The sequence below is a fragment of the Melanostigma gelatinosum genome (genome assembly GCF_949748355.1).
Source record: "Melanostigma gelatinosum genome assembly, chromosome: 12".
Lineage (NCBI taxonomy): Eukaryota > Metazoa > Chordata > Actinopteri > Perciformes > Zoarcidae > Melanostigma > Melanostigma gelatinosum.
The window spans coordinates 14,415,412-14,437,781 of record NC_136645.1 but is presented as its reverse complement, the minus strand read 5'-3'; the positions used below and the strand labels follow the sequence as shown (position 1 = coordinate 14,437,781).

General features: G+C 39.4%; 2 protein-coding genes across 5 annotated transcripts; one reads left to right on the top strand and one right to left on the bottom strand.

Annotated features, from left to right (window-relative positions):
• Positions 1-6,709: 6,709 nt before the first annotated feature.
• On the top strand, positions 6,710-12,802 carry elovl5 (ELOVL fatty acid elongase 5; the record flags this gene model as incomplete). Its single annotated transcript, XM_079280737.1, has 7 exons — positions 6,710-6,767; positions 6,939-7,126; positions 9,648-9,725; positions 10,460-10,631; positions 11,102-11,226; positions 11,517-11,651; positions 12,674-12,802. The coding sequence occupies 7 exons, from the start codon at positions 6,710-6,712 to the stop codon at positions 12,800-12,802; spliced, it is 885 nt and encodes a 294-aa protein (XP_079136863.1).
• Positions 12,803-16,039: 3,237 nt separating this feature from the next.
• fbxo9 (F-box protein 9) lies at positions 16,040-22,086 on the bottom strand. Of its 4 annotated transcripts, none has more exons than XM_079279663.1 (13): positions 21,914-22,086; positions 20,612-20,683; positions 19,366-19,497; positions 19,229-19,286; positions 18,966-19,065; positions 18,156-18,283; positions 17,962-18,076; positions 17,740-17,858; positions 17,382-17,472; positions 17,205-17,300; positions 16,999-17,086; positions 16,559-16,716; positions 16,040-16,472 (listed from the first exon to the last, which is right to left on the bottom strand). In XM_079279663.1, the coding sequence occupies exons 2-13, from the start codon at positions 20,654-20,656 to the stop codon at positions 16,364-16,366; spliced, it is 1,239 nt and encodes a 412-aa protein (XP_079135789.1). In that variant the 5' UTR covers positions 20,657-20,683; positions 21,914-22,086; the 3' UTR covers positions 16,040-16,363. The 4 variants fall into 4 exon arrangements, with proteins under 4 accessions (XP_079135789.1, XP_079135788.1, XP_079135790.1 ...); XM_079279662.1 differs by having other exon boundaries at positions 21,805-21,953; XM_079279664.1 differs by lacking the exon at positions 20,612-20,683 and having other exon boundaries at positions 21,805-21,953.
• Between the last annotated feature and the right edge of the window lie 284 nt (positions 22,087-22,370).

The window sequence follows — 22,370 nt, the reverse complement described above, 5'->3', positions numbered from 1 at the left end:
GAGGAATAGGCATTTTTTACGGCAGACATTTTGACTTATAATAGAAAGCGCAGGTGCAACTAAAATGCCAGTGTGTGTGTTTGTGTGTGAGCCAGTGACGGTGAGTCAGCATAATATCAGCACCCTGACACTGAAGCAGATAAATTGAATTCAGACATCATTAATTGTATTATTTACACCTGTGTTCTCCTGCTGATGAGCTTATATAATAGAGCTGATGCAGCCAGTATGTACACTGGTCTTCTTCTAGAAACAGTACACATAGAACGTCAGTCGTGGCAATCCAGTAGCTAGTGCGTAGTGTGGTGGCAATTTTTGTTCAACTTCAAGTTGAGTCTTGTCTGTCTTTGGCCCAATCCCAACGTCCCCCCTAAGGCCTTAAACCCTGAACCCTCAGGAACGGCACTGACGTGAGAAGTAATTGTCAAACAATCTATTTGCTCGTTTTTTTTTCCAAAACAGCTTCAATAACAAAATGAAATGTTTGATGAATAAAGTAAATTTAAAATGCTAGGCTGAAGACCCATGTGCCGTTCTCTTTGTTGACCTTATTTTTCCAGCCTTCCACTGTTAACCCTGTCTGTGACGTCATATTGCTATGAATTGTGTGTAATTCCTTTGGCAGAAATGCAGACTTACGTAAAGTTTTTATAAGGGGCTCAAAATGTCTGCGATAGGACCATCAAACCCCTAAATCGTCGGTGGAACTAAACCCAGACTTTGCAGGAATGCGCCTCAAAGCCCCTGAGTGTGGCGATTGGGATCGGGCCTTTAATTCAGACTTTGCAAAATGAAGGAGTTGAGTGAACCTGTCAATGACACATGCCTTACGAAACACATCAAAGTCTGTTTACAGGTCTACATTGGAACCATCACCATTATCAATACTAATATGTACCAATACTTTTGAGCTGCATGCTATCATCAAATCACCACTCAGAGGGAATCACCCTGATGGTCATTATGGTCACCAATCAAGCTTTCTGTCAGAAAGATTGATTATGCTTATACACTTAAGATACAGGCTGCTAATCAATATGTTTATACTTGCTTTTCCTGCCGAAAAATGTTTTCATTCAGAACATAGCGTGTTTTCAGCCCCGATAAACGAAATATACAAAGTTAGCGAGAAGCTGGTGACCTTAGTGGAGCATTTAGCTGCTTAGGAGACAGATATTTTACTCAGCAGTTGATGGAGACCAATAACACGGATAAAAGGATAATGAACATTGGATTTACATTTGTCGGGTGGCTAGAAACACGACTCCAAATGAATGCTAATGTTGAAACACATCGAACCGGATGGAAATTAGTTCACTGTTTGCCAAACCAGCTACAATGTGATGAGGTGTCAGTGTTGATTACAGCTTGTTTCTGTTTCAAATCAATAAATGCAGTTATCACCAAAATGACAACTTCAGATTTGATATGGCTCATTTTTCGATTTGTGGCTGACAGACAATCCAAGTGGGGAACGTAGCCCTCCCTCATTACCACCACTCACGTGCCCAGAACTTCTCCAGTGAAGCTGCTCTGTGGCCAAAAGACCAGACTGGTTGTACTGGGAGTCTAACTGTGTCAGTGTTCCTGAAAAACTGAGCTTTTCTCATTATTAAAAAAACGTATTGGTATTTCTTTGTGCCAATAATTACAAGAGAAATATAATATTATAAGTGTAATATTTATGACCTCAGCTTAATATAACACACCACATAGTAACACAGACCATCCAGATCATAACAGTCCTCGCACCCATAGTCACTGTGAACTGTGTTCTTGCTCACTCAGCAGGTTTATTTTTGTCACCTGGTAAGGCCTGCATTAAAAATGAATGTGACAGGTTCGTCATCAGCTATGCAATTCGTTGGGAAGTAGCCTACTCAGCGTTTTTAATGACACCTGCCTCTTGCTCCTGTAGAAATTGAATGCACTTTTTGTAAGTTGCTTTGGACACAAATGTCTGCGAAATGAATGACGTAATGTAACTTTATCCAAGTGATGCTGCTACAGGTGTGCTGTCACCTATACCTGACCCCTGTAGATTTTGAATTCCCTAGGCCCCAAACTCTTGTGCATCACTGTTTATGTTGCCTGTATTAGCTGGAGAGATATCAGTACTGGCGTGTAGCACTTTCTGTGGATGGAAGGTGTTTGTGCATCAACTTCAGAAGACACAAGTATCCTAAATATCTTCTTCCACTGCAGAAGACGTTTTTTACTAACCTTTAAAAAAAACACACACACACACACACAGCTGACCCTATGTTCTCCGTACGTTTACAGTATTCACATGCCTCGAGTTAACAATTTGCAGGAAACCTATTTAACAGCAATTACAGGAAGGCAGATATAGCCTTGATGCCAACTTTGTGAATATGTGTGTGTGTGTGTGTGTGTGTGTGTGTGTGTGTGTGTGTGTGTGTGTGTGTGTGTGTGTGTGTGTGTGTGTGTGTGTGTGTGTGTGTGTGTGTGTGTGTGTGTGTGTGTGTGTGTGTGTGTGTGTGTGTGTGTGTGTGTGTGTGTGTGTGTGTGTGTGTGTGTGTGGTTGCAACACACCGGGTCACCTCCTGGCTGTAACGGGCCAGTCTGCGTGTTCCTCCCATATTTTCCACTGAGCGACAGGCTGCACATTGTGCTCAGACCGGCCAGCCAGCCAAGGTTTCCTCTCCCTTCCGCCTCTAAAGGTAGGCAGTCTACGGCACACCGCTGCATCTCTTCATCCACACTCAACATTTGGCTCTCTGTCTAACGCGACCAGACCGCCGGGTAGCTGCGCGGTGAAGCTTTCTATCGTTTTCTTTTTCTTTCTTTTTTTTTGAAAAGGGAAAATGTTGCAGCGCGCATGGCGTTTGCATAAGCGATGAGTTTGGGTGATGCTGAAGCGGTGACCTCTAGTCTGGATGCGATCGACAGGATGCGATAAGTGTTGTTTTTTTTTAAATCAATTAATTCCTCTCTGGAAGTTTGGGGGATGAAATTAGAGGATGATGTAATGAGATAACCGCCGTCAACATGTCAGCGCTCCCATCTTTCAGTTGAACTGGAGAGCGGGCTGCTGTTTAAACTGTGCACTCCACAGTATAGTGCAGTTTAGATCACACGTGTGACCCTGATGGAAAATACTGTATGCAATATATTGTGGCGCAAATAAGCGGCAAGACGCAGATTTAGTAGGCAACACTATTTCAATGCATTTGTCATGCATTTGCAACACGGCTACGCTAAAATATTACTATGAAGGCACAGGCAGTCGAATGCTGCATGCTATAAATATATACATTTACTTACTAAACTCTGTTTGTGATTGATAGTTGTCAAACTTCCTGGTGAAAACCTTTCAATGTTGCTTTTTCTGCTGTTTCAAATTTAAGTTTAAAACAATGGAATCAACCCCAACAATTAGTTATGAGCATCCCAAGAGAAACATAGTCACATACACAAACATAATCATACAGATACACACACACACACACATAAAATCTATAAATAATGGCAAAGAAGAAACCTATGTATAGCATTTAAAAGTCTTATTGCAGAGGGGATGAATGATATGCCGGTTAGTTTTACAAACGCATAACGCCTTAATAGCAACAGATATTATTCACTTGCAAAGACTTGTCTCAAAGAAGCCGACATGTTTGCTGCTTTCCAGATGACTGGTTGCAGAAGAATGCATGTCTTTTGTTTCACTCCTTCGATCTCAGAACCGTTTCTGTCTTTTACTGCGATGCTGTGAAACCACCTCTCAATGAAAGATGAAAACGCCAGAGGATAACCAGGCTCAGAACTAGCTGTAATTTGTAATTTTACATGTCTAAATTACGGTGATTTGAATGAATTAAAATACCTACAAATACAGGTACATCATCACATCGATGCAAAAATCATGTAAAGATCCAATATGAAAGTAAAGAAGTCCTGCTAATTGATTTGCAACATTGACCACAATGACCTAATACATTCACATATGGGCGAGCTACCTTGGTGTAAACAAAAATCCATAATGATAGACATATTTATATTGTTGTATATACAGTGTACTGTCATATCGGCCAACCCTAACTCTTACAGTATTAGACTGTTTGAACGAGTGATGAAACCACTCGTTTTGACCAAAGTCCAGATGATGCATTCGTGTTTCCTTTGATTCTTTAGATGTATTTTGAACAGCTCCAACATTGAGCGAGCGCAGACTCACTGGCTGGCTGCTAGCATGCTCCCCTGTTGGGGCTCATCATGATCTGATTAAGGCCTTGCAGATTATCATGTTTTGGCGCAGCCTAATGCATCTCTGATAATCAGAGCACGGATATTACTGAGGACGACCAGAATAAGCCATATTTTGTTCCTGTTGCCAAGTGATGGTGGACAAATGCAACCATCAGTAATATGCTGCCTGGGCAGCAGCTCATCGTACGTTTACACTCTCCATATACACTGTGCTGAGTTGCACAAAAGCACTCAAGGAACAAATATGTACCATGTAATAAGCACTTTATTTAAAGTTGTGGAATACATATTAACATTGTGGAATATAATCATCCGAGTTGATAATCAAAATACTAAGAGCTGCATGCTGATTGAATTGAGATGCTTTATCTAAATGTAATAGTTGGACTCACATTTCTGTCTATAAAGTCCAAGAGTATTTTGTATAGCTGTGTTTTACACTCACCTCAGACACACAAATCTGACTGGAGTCAAAAGTCTGGAACCCATCTGCAGTCAAAATCAGATTTGTTAATCATATTATGTGAGATTATGTTCAGTGGTCTTTGTTGGAAAAACAGGCCAGTAAGCAGAGGTTCCGTCATTTAGTATAAGAGCCACAATATCTCACATGTGAAGGAGACGTTATGTAAGAAAGACATACATATATATAGTCCATATTTTGTTTCCAGCAGCAGACGCAGGTGTAGAAACTGTCCAGTAGCGCAGCAGTCTGTGATGTAATCAGATTGAATCGAGTGCATATCGCTGAAACACGTTAGTGGAAATAGAGAATTTCTGTGGTTGCGATGAGTCATTTTGTGCAAAGCCTGAGGTGACACAGCAAAACAATGTGAAGGCCTGCAGGATTGTCCCTCCTGAGGTGATAATACATAAAGAGGTCTACAGTAAGAAAATCAGCTGCAGGGATTTGTTTGTGCAGTGTGAATGATCTTGTCACAACTTTGTATTATGTCCTTTCTGGAGAGGGTGGCTATTCCACAGTTGTAAGGTTTGTGTGCGAAAGCTACATTAATGTATTTACAAAGTATGATTTACAGGAAGTGAGTTTTCTCTATTGTAAAAACATGACTGTGAAACTTAAGATGTTTGTCCAGGCTTAGATCTCAGTCAAAAAGCTTCCCACAGTTTGACCATACGTTAGCAGGTAGTGGACAAAAGAGTAATAATAACTTAAAACTTCTACGTGTAAGAAGAAGAATCCAGACATTTATACAGCCGCGCCATACATGGCCTTCTGCTTTATATCACAGGGTTGATCTGACTGTCACAAGTAGAGCAGTGGAATCTGAAATTATATGATGAATTATACTGTTTATGAAAAAAGTACTCACCCCTGAAATCTGCACTTTTCAACTTTTCCTGACCGGAAGCACAGCTGTTTGAATCAGTACTGGATACACCAACCAAGTGTTCAAACTCAAAAGGCGGAGAGTGATCAAACAATAAATGTACCAACACAATTTGACAGCTTTGGTAACGGAACATGCACAAAGATTTAGATGTTTTTACCAAAGTAAATGTGGCAGCATTGCCAGGGCCAGACAAGAATCGGTGATTTTCAAAACTTGAAGTACATTAGCGGTAGTAAATCTACACATGTCATTATTTTCAACAATCATGAAGCCAGACAATCTCGATACATCAGTCTAAAGTAAATAGAGTTGAGGTTATCGTCTGTCCACACCTGCCTGCTGGCCTCTTGTTTTACATAAGTGGCCACATTTGATCCGTTGTTTGAAGCCACAGGGATGTGAAGGATCAGTTGTTGGGACATGGGACGTATAAGAGAGCGTTGGTGGACCGCCTGGAGCACAAAACGACATATATACAACAGACACGATAGGAATGTATCAAAATCGACAAAATTGAGTTTCATTTTGTCATTTAAACACTACTTAGAGTTTCCAGAAGACTGTTGTGATCACTAACAAGCACTCTTTCAGGCAGATTCATTCAGCCTTTTATACTTAAAGCTGCACTAATAAATATTTTTATACAAAAAAAAGTGTCAAATGACTTTGTATAATTTAAAATATGTCACTTGTAGTGACAAACATAGACAGTCATCACCCAACTCTGCAGTCCCCCTCTCCTCTGTGGAGCGTTTCAGCGTCTTTCAGCTCATTGTTTTGGTTTTACAGCCCGAAACGTCAGTCACTCTAATCAGTGTTGTTACCAGCCACTCTTTTCAGTCATAACTCAATGTACGCTACCTGTTTGGCTTCAAATGACAGACAGACTGCAACTAACTGGTAAACATAGTGGAGCATCTAGCTGCTAAAGAAGCAGATGTTTCCTTCAGGAGTTGGTGGAGACCAAACCAGAGCTAAAAGCAGAGTGAATATTGGACTTAGATTTGTGAGGTGGGTATAACACAATTTGTGTAAACAGACAAATGTTTGATTAATATGTCCATCATGTATGTTCATACTGCTTTACATTGTTTAAATTGTTTTGTTCTGTTTTTAGGTGACAAATGGAGACTTTCAATCATAAACTGAACACTTACTTAGAGTCATGGATGGGACCCAGGGGTAAGTCAAGTTTATATTGTCATCTTTAGTTGCTGATATTAAATGTGTTGCTGTTGTCTTTAATGTGTTTGTCAGTGAGCACTGCTGCTGCTTTTCACTTTTCAAGTTAATCTGCTGTTACCAATGAGGCCACCTTAATTAAAAACAGTCCTCTTTATCTCCGTATTTCAGATCAGCGGGTGCGGGGATGGCTGCTGCTGGACAACTACCCACCAACCTTTGCACTCACAGTCATGTACCTTCTGATCGTGTGGCTGGGGCCCAAGTACATGAAACACAAGCAGCCGTACTCCTGCAGAGGCCTCCTGGTGGTTTACAATCTGGGCCTCACACTCTTGTCCTTCTACATGTTCTATGAGGTAAACAGACTGCTCGGCACTGAGAGATGTGTTGAAGTAGGCCAAGGCAATCTCTGCAACGTCACACGACAAACTTTATAAAAGACAAAGAGGAAACCGACCTGAATCTGTGCAGCATCCTCACAAAATAACTCTCATGTGTGAATATGACAAGATATATATGTTTAATTATACTTTGACATTTTGGAAAATGCACCTATTTGCGTCATTTTAAATATGACGCTAAAATCAGGAGAACGTTAGCTTAGCTTAGCATAAAGACTGGAAACAGGAAGAAACAGCTACCCTGGCTCTGTCCAAACAGGTAACAAAAGAATTTTACTGGCCCTTCTAAAGCTCAACAAGATTAACTATATCTTGCATATACAACTATACCGCACATTATTTCTTGCTGAGCTGTCTATGCTAAGCTAACATAGCGGTTGCTTTTATATTTAGCAAACAAGTATGAGAGAGATATGCCGATCACTCTTGTCATGTAACTCTCAACAAGAACGCAAATAAGCATATTTCCCAAAACTATTTCTTGAACACTCTGATTGGACTTGGGCCTATTGCTACCTGCGTCTCCCACTGAAAGCTACCATTAGACACAGTGCTATCAGGGAGTGAGAGGGACACGGCTGGACGCTGACAGGCTCATTGTTTCAGCCATCAAATCCCTCATATGCCCTCGTGGACATCAGCACAGCCCTACATTGTTTGCTGGAAAAATGCTTTTGATAAACAGCTGACTAAACGAATCGTAAATAAATTGAAGTTGATCGATGCATTGATGTAAACAAACATGGATTATTTGGAGAGGTGACAGAGTCTGGGCTGAATATGCTGTTTAAGTTATAGCAACAGTGCCCAGACTTCACTTATCATAGTGAGTGGAAAGAGTCATTTTGGGTGACTTTTGGCTTTGTGATTCATTAAGCCCTGTACTCGGACAATGCCCCGGCCATGGGGTGAACTGTTGGCAGTCCAAAAACCAATGCCACCTGATGTGGATCAAAGTACAAGGCAGTTTTGTTCTTGTCAACTTTCCAGGTCACAGCGGTTTGTCAGATAATGATTGTGATTAAATCTGATTGTGATTAATTTTGTTTATAGGCTGACTAATGCTGCCATGGGTTTAAAGAAAGAGTCAAGGAGTTATAAAAACTTAGAGGACGGCTTATGTCTGAGCGCACATGATAAAATACTCGATCTTTATCAACCAAATGCTTCATTCTGTTGCTGGTTCTGGTGGCAGTCTCTTGGCACTGAGTTTAGTTAATGAAGCATTTCCCAGCAGCAGACAAAGACAGTGTATCTATATCGATTTGGTGAATCAGCATTAAGCCACGTCATCTACTTGCATTAGAATAATTGTTGTTTTAAAGGGACATGACACTGACTTTACACATGCAGATTAGTTTACTTGTCAAAAAGAGTACTACTCAGCCTATAAACAGAGTTGTAATATCAATTATTATTATTATAATAATGTCGTTTGTGGCTTTTGTCAAGTATGAAGAAATAACCATTGAAAGTCTGTGATAAAGATTGTGTTGAGTGTGAAAGACGCAGGCCTATGCCAAGCAGGGGCGGTCTAACCCAGCATGGTAATAGCCTTGATTTTAATTAAGTATTAAGTATTATTGCTTTTACTTTGTCCAATATACACTTCTTGCTGACATGGTGTGTGTGTGTGTGTGTGTGTGTGTGTGTGTGTGTGTGTGTGTGTGTGTGTGTGTGTGGGTGTGTGATGTACCCTATTGTTTCTTCAGTTTTTTGAATGTTGTCCTGTCATTGAATGCATGTTTTAATCGTGAATGAACCGAGGGTAACATTTTTGTCAAATATTATTCATTCCCTTACAAATAACTGGAATAAATATTTGAGTTGTCTTATAGGAAGTGTGGGATCCAATGTTATTTTCAAGTTGGACCTAAACTACAAGTCAGGATACATTGAGCTATTAGCAGATTTGTAGCCATTATTGTTCAATCTGTCTCTTGCAAGTTCCCCAATGCTATGGATAAATCACTGGAGTACCACTTTAATGTAGAGAAAATAAATAGCCACAGCACAGGTATGCAGAGTTAGATTGTTATAATTGAATGTTTCATATAGAAATCCCTGTATTTGCACTTTTCTTAGTCTACCTGTGTGTTAAATGTTTTAATAGTGATATTAATCAGCTTCCAACACGCTCTGTGATAACATGTCATAAAATGACCCGGGGACCATTAAACATCATATCATATCATACAGTTTGTTTCAGTAACAGGAAGAGCTCATGTTCTTTCTTTTTTTTTTACGATCAATTAAATTGCATCATTATAATATTGGTCACCACAAGCTGACACCAAACCAATATGGGACCAGATGTAGTTATCTGACATGCCATCTGTCTGTGCGTGTGTTTATTACTCGAAGGGAAAGTTGTTGTACATCATATGTCGTTTCACTTTTACATTGTCTTTGTGCGCTGCAGTGCATGTGTGTGTAGCTGTTTTATCGGTAAAAATATGAATTTGTCATTCACCAGCTTGTTACTGCTGTGTGGAGCGGTGGCTACAACTTCTACTGCCAGGACACTCACAGTGCACAGGAAGTGGATAATAAGGTGAGTCAGACCTGCGTTACACTGTGCAACCTTTTTTATGATGATTTTATTTTCATTTGATCACATGTTTTGCATCTTATTTCCTATTCTGTTTCTTGATATTATTAATAAAGTAAACATATAAATAAATACCAGTTATTGTAGGAAACCTAGTATATATATATATATATATATTTATATATATATATTTATATATATATATATTTATATTTATATATATATATATATTTATATATATATATATATATATATTTATATATATATATTAAGCACAATGTGTGTTTCTTTTTTGCTCTGATTTCTATGGGCAAGTACCTGTAAATCCCAGCGGATGAGCTGCAGAGACAGGAGAGTCAATTTAATCCGACTCATGTCATGATGACTCTCTTCAGTTGCCCTCCTGAGCTCAGTGGAGGTGAAAACAAGGCTCCAACTGAAATGTGCACGGCTTTGCAGTTCTGCGGTGATTAAATCAAAAGCTTTATCACTGTGCCACTGCCACAGTACAGATAGTTAAATTGCTTTATGATCCTGAACTTTCACTTTCAAGGGCCTTCGAGGAAGACTTCTGCTTGTCACCGAGTATGCTAAATAGTATGCAGGAAATGTGAAAGAACTTCTTAACTGTATTAAGAGGTTCTGATTTTCCAGCTCTATATTGTTCTCTTCAAGAAGTTTTTCTTCTGTTTTATTCCTCTTTAACTCTTTTTTTGTTTTGCTGCATCTCCTCTCAGATCACAAATGTCCTGTGGTGGTACTACTTCTCCAAGCTCATCGAGTTCATGGACACCCTTTTCTTTATACTACGAAAGAACAATCACCAGATCACGTTTCTTCACATCTACCACCACGCTAGCATGCTGAATATCTGGTGGTTTGTTATGAACTGGGTCCCCTGCGGCCATTGTGAGTGTTTTAACACACCTCCAGTGACTCAAATCACTGCAGTAACCACATTTACGGTTTGGCCCTAAAGACCGAAAGAGAGCTAAATAATTCAAGTGCTCTAAACTCATTAGACCTGAAAACCGCCTGTTTTCCCCACAAAGCCTTCAAGGATACTAAGTGACATTCTCTATATTAATGTGCCTTTTACTACAGTATTATTTATTACTATATTATTTAAATATAATGTGACGCTTCACATATACATGTTTCATTATTCATCAGATGTTTACGATATTATTTCTTTATGACTTCACTGTTAATAGCTTCTATTGATTTTACATCAACTTTGTAGCAATGGTTTCATACTAACGATAAGTTATTCCCTATTTCATCATCTCACTCCTACTGCATGTCACTTGCCATTCACTGACAGTTATTGCTTGCAGTAAATTACTAACTTCCTGTGTGTCTCTTCTGTGTCTCTCCAGCGTACTTTGGCGCCTCCCTGAACAGCTTCGTCCACGTGGTGATGTATTCTTACTACGGCCTGTCGGCCATCCCAGCCATACGGCCGTACCTTTGGTGGAAGAAGTACATCACACAGTTACAGCTGGTGGGTTCACCCCACAGGAGGAAGAAGTGCTTAGATCTTTTACTGAAGTAAAAGTAGTATCATAATCATAGAATGATTGTTATATTCACTTCACATTGTGGAGCTTGATGTCACTATTTAGATGTTGAAAGTGTCCATGGACTATTTTCTGCGGAACCCTCTTTAGTTGTGACACAGTGCAGACATTTTCACCTTCCACTAAAAGATATTTTCGGCTATGGATCAATATTATGTTTCCATAGGTTCTGTGTCACCTTCACACTCCAGCATGTGTCGTGTTTCCTCCACAGATCCAGTTCTTTTTAACCATGTCCCAGACGATGTGTGCAGTCATATGGCCATGTAGCTTCCCCAAGGGATGGCTGTACTTCCAAATAAGTTACATGATCACACTCGTTTTCTTTTTCTCAAACTTCTACATTCAGGTCAGTTGGTTTTTCCATTTTAAATTGTTAATGAATGAGTTTAAAGGATAAGTTTGGTGATATGGTATTATTGTCAGCAAGTGCCATAAAAAGAGTAAAACTGACAATGAATTGATCCCACTAACAAGCATTTTCTGTGTAGCCAAAGCCTGCGATAGCTGTCTCCATTGTTGTACAAAAAACAATGAAAACACTTACCGGTAAATGGGTCACACTGTTGCTCAGGGTAACATGTTCCTTCATTACAATGGACATGGCTATTGGAGTTTGTTTTGAGTCAATCCAAAAAACTCCATCCTGCTGCTGTAGATACTCACTACAGCACCAAATCTATATCAATCCACGGCTTAACATAGTCCAGAACAAATGTGGTATTTACTCCTGTCTGAGTAAGGGTTGCTAAAAACAACAGTGTTCAACTGTTTTAGAAATTTACTATGCATTTCTTTTTTAAATTAAACTTTATATTCATAAAAACATATACATCTTCAGTCAGAAGCAAACAGGCTTGGAGCTGAAAGGAAGAAGGAAAGTTTTGAAAATGTATTTAGTATTTTCAGGATATATGTTGACTGTAATATAAATAATGTCAGCCTTATCAGCCAATATCAGCCTTATATTGTAAATGAAACTCTATATTTGTGTTTGTATATCACAAGGCTGAATTTGGTGAACTAATTCTGTTACTGGAAGCAGACTTCTTTGGTTTAACATTTGTGTATGTTACATAATGTTGCTTATAACCTGTCCGATACTCGAGCTTTGAGTCCTCTGTAGTTTTGAAAATGTGATATTGATGATATGCCGATAACGTTTTTTAGTTTTAATAAGGACCCCTTAAATTTGTGAGAAAGCTATGTGGAGAAAACGCTGTTTCTGAATAACTTCATATCTCACAGTATAAAAATGAACTTGTGTTTCAGCAATTACATTTAATCATGAAGTAACATGTTCGTCTTATTTAATTGTCAGTGATAACATTGTGTTTAATCATAACATGTTATTTCTGCCTCTCTTTCAAGACTTACAAGAAGCACAGTGGCTGTCGAAAGAAGGAGCACCAAAATGGTTCTCCTGCATCAACAAATGGACATGCAAATGGGACGCCAGCCACGGAGCGCGCTGCACACAAGAAACTGAGGGTGGATTGACATTTGAGAAACCGCCTAATTCTCACTGTAGCGTGTTAGCTAATGCTGCTAGGAGGTACTGTATAATACCTTCTTATCGAGAACAGTTTAGCACTCACTTGAGATGAAATAAGACACAGTCACATATATCCAGAGACTTTCCATGTTTTTGCACACGTTCCTACTCATGGTATTGAACAATAAATTCTAGAGCATGCATCCTGTGTCTTGCTTTACCTCTCTCCTGCCTGTTGTTGCATAATCCTCAAATATTTGCACATTTTTATTGACAGATTGCAACAGCAGACGTTTTGCTGTAGGGCCTATATGTTTGCAGAGCAGGCTCTCCAGTCTGGAATATTTAACCATCTAACCAAAGCATACCCAAAGCATAGTGTATTGCATTTTCAGGGATTCATATTTAAACCAGTTTAAGACACAATGTTAGAGGGCAAAAGTTGTGTTTTATGAGCACAATATAAAATCAATTGTTCTTAACATCCCCCATGTTATAAAAATCTGTTAGTCTCCTCTCAGATTAATTCCTCAACACAAGTCCTTAATTTGTCCCAAAAAATGGAAATGGAAATTTCATGACAACTGGGTAAACACCATCTACTGAGGAAGATCATGTGATGCGATCAAAAGCTCCAAAACAGCTAAATGGATCATGAGATGGAATTGTTCTGTCAATTAAAATGTAGTCGTTTTTTTAGTCTTTACATAAAAATGGTGCCTTCTGGACCACTTTATTTGGTTTCTAATTTAGCATTTTTCATCTTTTCAATATGCTATCACCAGATTCATGTTGGTCCATTTCAGACTAATATCTGTCAAACTTCCAGTTCATATCCTGTGCCTGATGTTTCTGTTCTTGACATCTCAAATGTCCTAAACTATCATTCCTAACAACTGAAACATATTAAACCAACAGTGATGTTTATCTTATATTAAAATAATAGTTGGGGGAGTTGCTTGCACACTGTCTTGCTGAGAGATGAGAGGATCAATACCACTCTCATGTCTGTGTGAAATGAAGCTACAGGACAGCCATCAGCTGGTTAGCTTAGCTTAGCATAAAGACTGGAAACGGGGGGAAACAGCTAGCCTGGTTCTATCCAAAGGCCTTATATTTAGCGTATAACTAGGAGCGGTATCAATCTTCTCATTTAGCTCTCGGCCAGAAAGCTAACAAGCACATTTCCCAAAATGTTGAACTATTCTTTCAACATTTTCCAAAAACTGTTTCTCTTTATATAAACATGTTTTTAAAGTAAAAACATAAAGTCATCATAAGATAATTAATTGGGGTTTTTTTTTTGTGGAGAATGAAGGTTGAAGAGTATTTGAACTATTTATTCCGTTGTGTTCCTTATGTTTATGTTATTTACTTTTTAACTAAACCATTGCCAGGGGCATACACAGTACATGATGGTATAGAAAACAATGGTACAATGATGTTTGATTGATGAACTCTGTAAAACTGATTCTCTCTCAGTTGAGCACTGCTATACTCCTCCATGCTGAATCAATTTAATGAGGTACTGTATGGCCTTAACCACTGAATGAGCATGACATGTTGTTCAAATGTATAGATGACCTAGATTCATGTTCACTGCAGCAGAAATTATTGTTACATTTTTAATAATTCATACCATTGTGTCTGCATGATGAATCTGATTCGCAGATATCTGCCAATAAGAGAAAACCTGGTAAACATGCAGAAGTCGTATCCACGCAGAAATTTAGTTGAAGTATTTCAAGCTACATGCCATTCCTGTTGCAGTTCTTCTTTTGTACAAGGTGAAAGCACTAAAGGTAACAGGGTTTATATGTTTAAGGGCTGGATTAGCATTTAACAAGATCCCAATTGGTAAAGGCCAAGGAAGCGTATGTAATTATATATTACATACATTTTTATAGACTGTTAAAATAAATATAGATATATAAATATATTTTATGAAATGTGGGGTAACTCTGGGTTGACATGTTGTGACTCATGCTTTACTCCCTGTAACTCATTAAAAACAAACTGAGATTGTAAACCTACTTGTTGTTTTTCCTTGAAGATGATGCTAGAAATAATGCGGGGTGATGGTGTTGAGGTTCTCCCCCTGAAAACAACGGTATAGAAAGCGTCTGTTTCATCATTTCCATGATGTGCTTATTAACAAGTGTGTCTTCAGGACTTCATGGATCAGGCTTCAAGACCCAAAGTTTGTCAGTTCACCGCCAGAATAAATCAGGCAACACTTGCTCCTCCCTCATTACCACCACTTTGGGGCCCTTGAGCAAGTCCCTTAACGCCAACCGCTTCAGTGGAGCCGCAGATCAGACTGTGGTTGTACTGGGCAGCTTCCAGGTGTGAAACAATGTAGAAATTTGGATGTTTAGAGGGGCTGGTGGGAAAATGTTGTTACCTTTGAACAGAGCCAGGCTAGCAGTTTCCCCCTGTTCCTAGTCTTTATGCTAAGCTAAGCTAACTTTTTGCTGGTTGTAGTTCCATATTGACTTTACAGGCACAGGAGTAGAAGGGACGCAGTTATTAGTACAGACAATACATCCTCTAAAGGGCTTTACTTTTGAAGATAGACAAGGTACAACAAAACACAACCAAGGTTTTTTTTTATCATTTTGATGAACTAAAAAATGTACAAAGCAAAAAGGGATCAAAATGTATCAGTATATTGACTCACCCAATCGGCGAAAAAGAGCAGAATAAAACCACTGTTGGGGGGACACCTACTTAATCTCATACATTTCACCTTTCACTTGGATTCAGTTCAAATTTGCACTTATAGTGCCCTGCCTGATATCTGCCCTATACCTCAAAGCAATATGAAACTGGAGCCTAGAGGCTTTAAAATTAGAACAGTTATGATGTGCAAATAAACTCAAACTTCATTTCAAATTAAACAAAATTAAGTTTTGAATTGCCTTCTGTTGTTTGTATTTGTATTGTCTGTATCCGTCCTTTTCTACCAACTCATACAAAAGCAGAAAGATTGGTTTATACCCGTGTGTCCTCAGCAAGACAAATGATGCACTGCAGAAGTCTTTTCCCTGAGGTTGTGTAATAGCACCTCTATAGCTCTAGGATGTATCCGTTTCTATAGCCATGAGGATGCTTTGATTCACATCACTACCCTGAGGCTGATGTTTCACATTTGCAACATTTACCAAATTCCCTTCTATGTGGTATTTGTCAATACAAGTCATTCAGTTAAAATAAATCAAACACTCAGAGCATATTCTGTTCACCACTGTTTATTTGAGAGAGAAAGTGCACCATGAAACAAACACCGTATGAACATTCATTGCTTGGAGCAGGTGGGAAAGGTTGCTCATTATTTTTAGCTTTCCGCATATTATTATAATTTCTGAAAACAGAAAATAAGTAGTATTCTATCATGTAAACCTGAAACATAAAGTGTCTGCATGTAGGAAACATGAGGGTTCACTTGTCAAGACTGTAATCCAGCTGCAACACAAATTAAACAAGCCGAGTATGCATTTTCTTTAAATGGTGGAAGAGCTTTTTGCTGTGGTCTTCGTGGGATCCTGTGCAGGTTGTCAGGCAGCTTAAAGAGGCTGTTTGGAGAAAGCAGTGTAACTCTTCACACGTGCAAAGAAGAAGGGCGTGTACATGCTGTCCAGGTCAAACGGCGTGATGACCGTTTCCCCAGTCGGCCTACAAACACAATTCGGGTCAATTTGGAAACAAATAGGGAATTTCGTTCTCCTCTTTTCCACTACTTTCTCACTCGTGTCTCTTACTTGTAAGTGATGTGGCAGGAGTGGTGGATCCACACCAGCTTACTGAAAGTCTGGCGCCCCCCAGAGCACAGATGCAGTCCCACGTGGAAGCTGTGCTCAGCCTCTGGAGGAGGGGGGTTCCGCCTGGAGTACCGATTCCTTTGAAACTCGGTCGCTTTCTGTTTGCAGACAACACGGTTCACAAGCTGTTGTACTTTAAACATTCTAGGAAATTTAGAATTGACAGTGCAGGTGAGCATCCATGCGTCACTCAGTATGACATTAGTAGTAGTAGTGCAAAGATTCATGTTTGAATTGAAGCTGAAGATATAAACAAGTCATCCGTTACAACTCAGCGCATCCGTACTTGTGCTTTAAAAAGGATGCACAATGGCCACTTACTCTTTCCTGCAGTGTACATCTTCCTCTCGTCACACAAATCCCCCCAAACGCATTCTCACCTCCTTTTTCTTACAGACAGCAAAAACTTTGGTTTGATTGTCCGTCTCCTGTGACAGACGGAAATGACCGAGCAGAACAGAATCCATTCTGCAAAATGAAACAAAATTCAACACTCGTGAAAAGTGCTGCCAAGTCACTGAGACAATATGTGTTAATGTCCTGACATCCAGTCCAGCTGAGTTGGTAGGAAACAGAGAAGGCGTACCTGATGTTCTTAGTACGCAAGCGAGGAACAACCAACAGAGGGTCCTCGGGGGTGTTCAGCATGACCACGTGGCCGTCGGGGAAGAAGCGGAGGTACCTGTGACAACAATGGCAACTCTTATCTGTGACATCTACACAACTCACAATCAGAAAATCACAGTTAAAGTCGAACATCTACCTGTAGCACTCAACGTGATGCCAAGCTCTGTAAAATCCATCCAGAGATGCCTCTCCTTGACGAATGTACGACGTCTTGCTGATATAAACACCTGTGAAAAAAATTATAAAAAAAGAAAGTTCAGCATCCAGGAAATCATCTTCATTGGATGTTCAGTGTAGCAATAATAGAAAAAATTGGCCAGTGTTCACTTTTTAGAAGCAAAATCAAGATCGGTCCAATGTTATCTTCACTGGCAATATTTAGCCGAATGCTCATTTGAGACATTTTGCTTTGGAACTGGTGTTTTGTGCTTATAACAATTATCTTTAAATTTGCATCTTTGACTTTTTAATAAATAAAAAATATAGTTAATTACCATCGTAACGGACACGAGGCCTTTGCAGAAACATCTCCCTCCAGGATTTGAAAGGAACACGTTTGGTACAGTTCCGTCCCCACACTCTCAAACAGGCTAGGTGCCAAATCTCAGGGTCCCTGGAGAGAAAGAAATGAAAAAAAGATTTGAGTAAATCTTAAACCATGCACATAGAAAGGAAGACGCAAGCTGCCCCACATCTGTTATGCCAGAGGGTCTGACCTTGCACAGATGTAAAAGCCACGGCAAACCAGAGAGAGCTGCTCCAGGGCTCGCATGTCCAGATCACTCGACACAACCCAGCGGAAGATGTACATCAGGATTTCACTCGGCAAGGCTGCAGTCAAACAAAATACAAGTTGATAATGACTTGAGACATGTTTTACGATCTAAAAATAAATAAACACAGATTTTACCTGAAATGTGCATCTGAGTCAAGTCCAACTCAGGAGTGCAGATCTTTGGAAACGAGCTTTCCAGAGTGAGCTCCTCCTCAAAGTAGGAGAGGAGATCCTCGATTTCACCGTCAACATTGTTGTCCATGCTGCAATCAAACACATGTTCAGTTTTAGACGTGACAATATCCCCGTCTCTCAAACAAGCCTGCACACCACTTCATTCACCCTTTCAGACATAAGCGAGGCCTTGGAAACACTTGTTTGTTTGAATACAATCCATGACCTCACAGAAATGCACAGACATAAACTGGAAGGTTAAAGCTTAAAGTCGAGATTTAAACTAAATTAAAAACGCCTCTGTTGCCACTAAAGGTGCAGTGTGTTGGATTTGGAGGCATCGATCGATGAGGTTGCAGAGTGTAACCAACTGAAACTCCTCCAATGTGCCAACTATGATGGAGAACTACGGTGGCCAACAGTAAAAGCAAAGCAAATGTCCCCATCTAGAGCCAGTATTTGGATTGTCTGTCCTGGGCTCCTGTAGAAACATGGTGGACTCTGTGAGGAGGACCTGATCCGCATGTAGATATAAATGTCTCATTGTAAGCTCATGAAAACGCAATGATTCCTATTAAACAGTAAAGAAAACATAATCATTGGTATTGTATTCAATTTCTGCTAATATAGCCCCTAAACGCAACAAACTTGCTTTAAGATAAAAACATTGAAAATTGTGTTTTAAGAGATCCACATTTTGAAAAACAGCATCATATTGAAACATCGCAGAATTAGATTTAGTAATGTCTGAAAAATAAAAAAGCCGCTTACTAGTTTCCTCCACCTCGGTCTGCGTCAGGAGGACGGCTGTAGTTGATCTTAAACTCAATGTCAGGCACAAGCTGCATAGCCATGCGATAGAACTTGATTGCTGAAAGTAAAGAAAGATGAAACATATGGGGTGGATTAAACATGTTTCATCTCATGGTTGACAGTTAGAGATGCCCGTATTATCACAACAACTCTGATATAATGTAGCATTGTCCACAAGCTTACTCTGAAACAATCATAGCGTTTCAAGATCTTTATTTTACCCTCATAGACGGCTCCATTCTGCTCCTCCTGAACCGCTCTCAAGAACAACTCGGTGGCCTGAAGGAAGCGGACTCACATCAGTCATTCAACAGCGGTGTGGAAGCACATGACCTGGAGAAATCACCTCACAACTTACCTTCTCCTCTCGGGCGATATCTTGCGGCCTCTTCAGACCTTTAGCTCGCAGCAGTCGGCCACTCAGTCCACTTGCTCCAGAGCTCAGTTTGAGTTCAGACATCCACTGAGCTCTGAACGTATTGAGCTCCAGCTGCAATACAATAAAAATGATATTTATATGTTATAAAAGGGCCAAAAAAAGTCCTTCTGTGTTCTCAATCTAACTATCATAAAAGGATTCATCAGGAACTATTTCTGAATAGAAACCATGTGAAATAGAGTTCATCAAACTTCGACATAAATTAAGAATTTTGATGTTTTTCTTAATTTGACCTTTTACCGAAACAAAGTTGTAGAGAGACCACTAAGCTACCAGTGTTGGAAACAGTGTGACCAGTACAGCTTGGGTGGAGAGTACACATATGAATGTACTAATACAGAGGTCTTCAACAGGGGGTCCGCGACCCCTAGGTGGTCCGTGGAGGTACTGCAGGGGGTCCGCGAAATCTTTGGTTGGTTATTTTCTTTTCTTCAAAACATGAATCTGTCCATTATTTTAACATTATTTTAATAGTTCAGCATTGTATGCAAGATAAAAGGTATGTTTATGCATCGCAGTGGCACCAATAGGCCATCACTCATTTTCGTTTCCACGTGTTCCACATTATGTTTAAAATAAAAAGAATTGTTTTAATATATATTAATTTACTTTATTTTCTTTTTATTATTTTCTTTTCTTTTCTGTCTGTCTGTTTGTTTTTTGTCATTACCGATGTTTTGTCGAGTTTTTTGTTCAGTGTAACAGCAACTGAAATAAATAAAGAGTTTAAAAAATTAAAAATTTGAATAGTTTGTATGAAGGATTATCATGCAATTGACAGACAATGTTGATATTGTTATCAGCTGACAAGGTGTGTTTATGAATGGCAGTGGCACGGCCTCCCTACTCACTGTACCTTGCACATGTTTAAAATAAAAACATGAATATATGAACCTGTGCATTATTTGAATAGCTTAGTATTGAATGCACAATATCATGGTATGTTTATACATGGCACTAGGCCCAGTTTAATATAAAACACAATTGTATACAATATATATAGTCGGGGGTCCCTGCTCCATCTCTCTATCAGTTTGGGGGTCCTTGGCATGAACATTGAAGACCCCTGTACTATAATACATGCTGTACTTGCACTGCACATGATGGATTTACGGGACACTTTCACCTAATGAGATCTACTGTATGTCTATATAAGATTCCTCACATGAAGGTTTGGGTCATCTGAACCTTCATCTTCATCCTCAATCATACTTCCGATATCTGCATTTTCTTCAGCCTGCACAAAGAAGAAGGTTTTCACTTAAATTCATCAATATCCGTTTGTTTGTCCTCAACAGCTGTTACTACTGGGGTTGTGGATTTGTTGAGTTTTCGGGTGTGCGGCCTCTTGCAGGTGACATCGGCCTACACTCGAACTCATAGCAGAACCGTGTGGAGACTTTATGGGTCTTTTGTCACAGTCTTCTTGTGTTAGTTAGATGAGTTGTAACCGCAATACTTTCTTAGCCTTTGTTTTATTCCTTATATATTATGCACTTACCAGACTGCCGTATATATTGAGGTTATTGGTGTTACCTCTTCTTTCTTTTTTAAAGTGAAAAGCAAGCAAATATTTTCAGCTCTCCTGTATCTTAAATACAGTAAATAAACATACATTTTCAGAATATTTTTTGTCTGAGGCGATTCAGAAACAGACCCTCTATTACAGTTTGTCCACCAGAGCACCGATGAGTTGACTTTTAAAAGTTGTATCTGTATCTTGGTCACAATTCTTAAAACAAACAATGCGCATAATTAGTTTATATTTCTAATCTCTTTAATGGCACATTTTTATTTATTATCTGTATTACACGTGTTGTTATTGTTATGTATTTTGCATTGTTTTGTGATGTTTGTCAAAATTCGAAACCACTGAATTCTTCCATTTTTCTTCTTCACCGTTACAAACAAGTGTCCTTACTTCAGACAGACACGTGGTGTTAGTTGTGGGAAATAACAACAACAACAACAACAATCACATGGATAATAACCCTCGTGTGGCCAAACTCTGAACCCCGTTCACTAAACTGGACTGAAGTTCAAAAGCTCTCGTTAATCTATCTTAGTTAATACAGCTCGCTCACAACAACACGACTGATTCACACACCCCCATGAAGGTTCATGCTAAGACAACAGAGAGCATTAAACTGTTACAATCTCATGCCAGTATGTCGTTAATGTTTGAAGACATGTCGCTTAGTTCTTGTCACAACCAAGTTGTTGTTTGGTAACTAACTAGTCCTGAACACGTCACGACTAAGTTAATGGTGTCCAGGTCACGTTAGCTAGGTTAGCTATGTTAGCTAGCTCGCTGGCTAACGCGTTTCTGTCTGGATAACGAGTATAACGAGGACCCACCATGACAGCTTGGCTAGTAGGCGTCCTTTTTTTTAATCGTCACAACCGGTCAACACCAGCGTTTACAGTTCACGGTCAGAGAAACGCACAACACAACGAACATATTTACGAGCTCGCAGGAACGCAGCCATTCCGCCGAGTGGCCCGGAGCTATAGTGACAACAGGAAGTCAGGAAGTGTGGCGAAGTTGGAAAGAGTCACGAGAGAGGAGCAGGTTGATTCTGAGTACGGAGGACAACATATGAATTATTCATCAACGATTACGTTAATAAATACATGGAAATAAATGGTGAAATAAGTCAATCAATGAAGATTCGAACTGATGAGTAAAAGAATGGATAAATAAATATATGTGTCATTGAATTGTGATGGTCTGGCTCTGAGAAGTAAGAAAGTTTGACAAATGTTACAATGTTGATTCTAACAAATGAGACTGGCAGGGAGGCGACACAACTAAATATATTAAACCGAAAACACACATTCAACACAGGAACAACACACACACAAGGCCCTGGGGCCTTTCACAAGATAATGTTTCTGCAACCTTTAAATAACGTCCTGAGTAC

Bases quoted from the DNA above. Each gene is read 5' to 3' on its own strand.
- fbxo9 (XM_079279662.1), bottom strand. The intron at 18,284-18,965 runs GTAAGCGGCTTT...GTTTGATTGCAG, and splicing joins GACCGAGGTGGAGGAAACTA to CATGGACAACAATGTTGACG. The intron at 18,077-18,155 runs GTAAAATCTGTG...GTTTGACTGCAG, and splicing joins GACTCAGATGCACATTTCAG to CCTTGCCGAGTGAAATCCTG.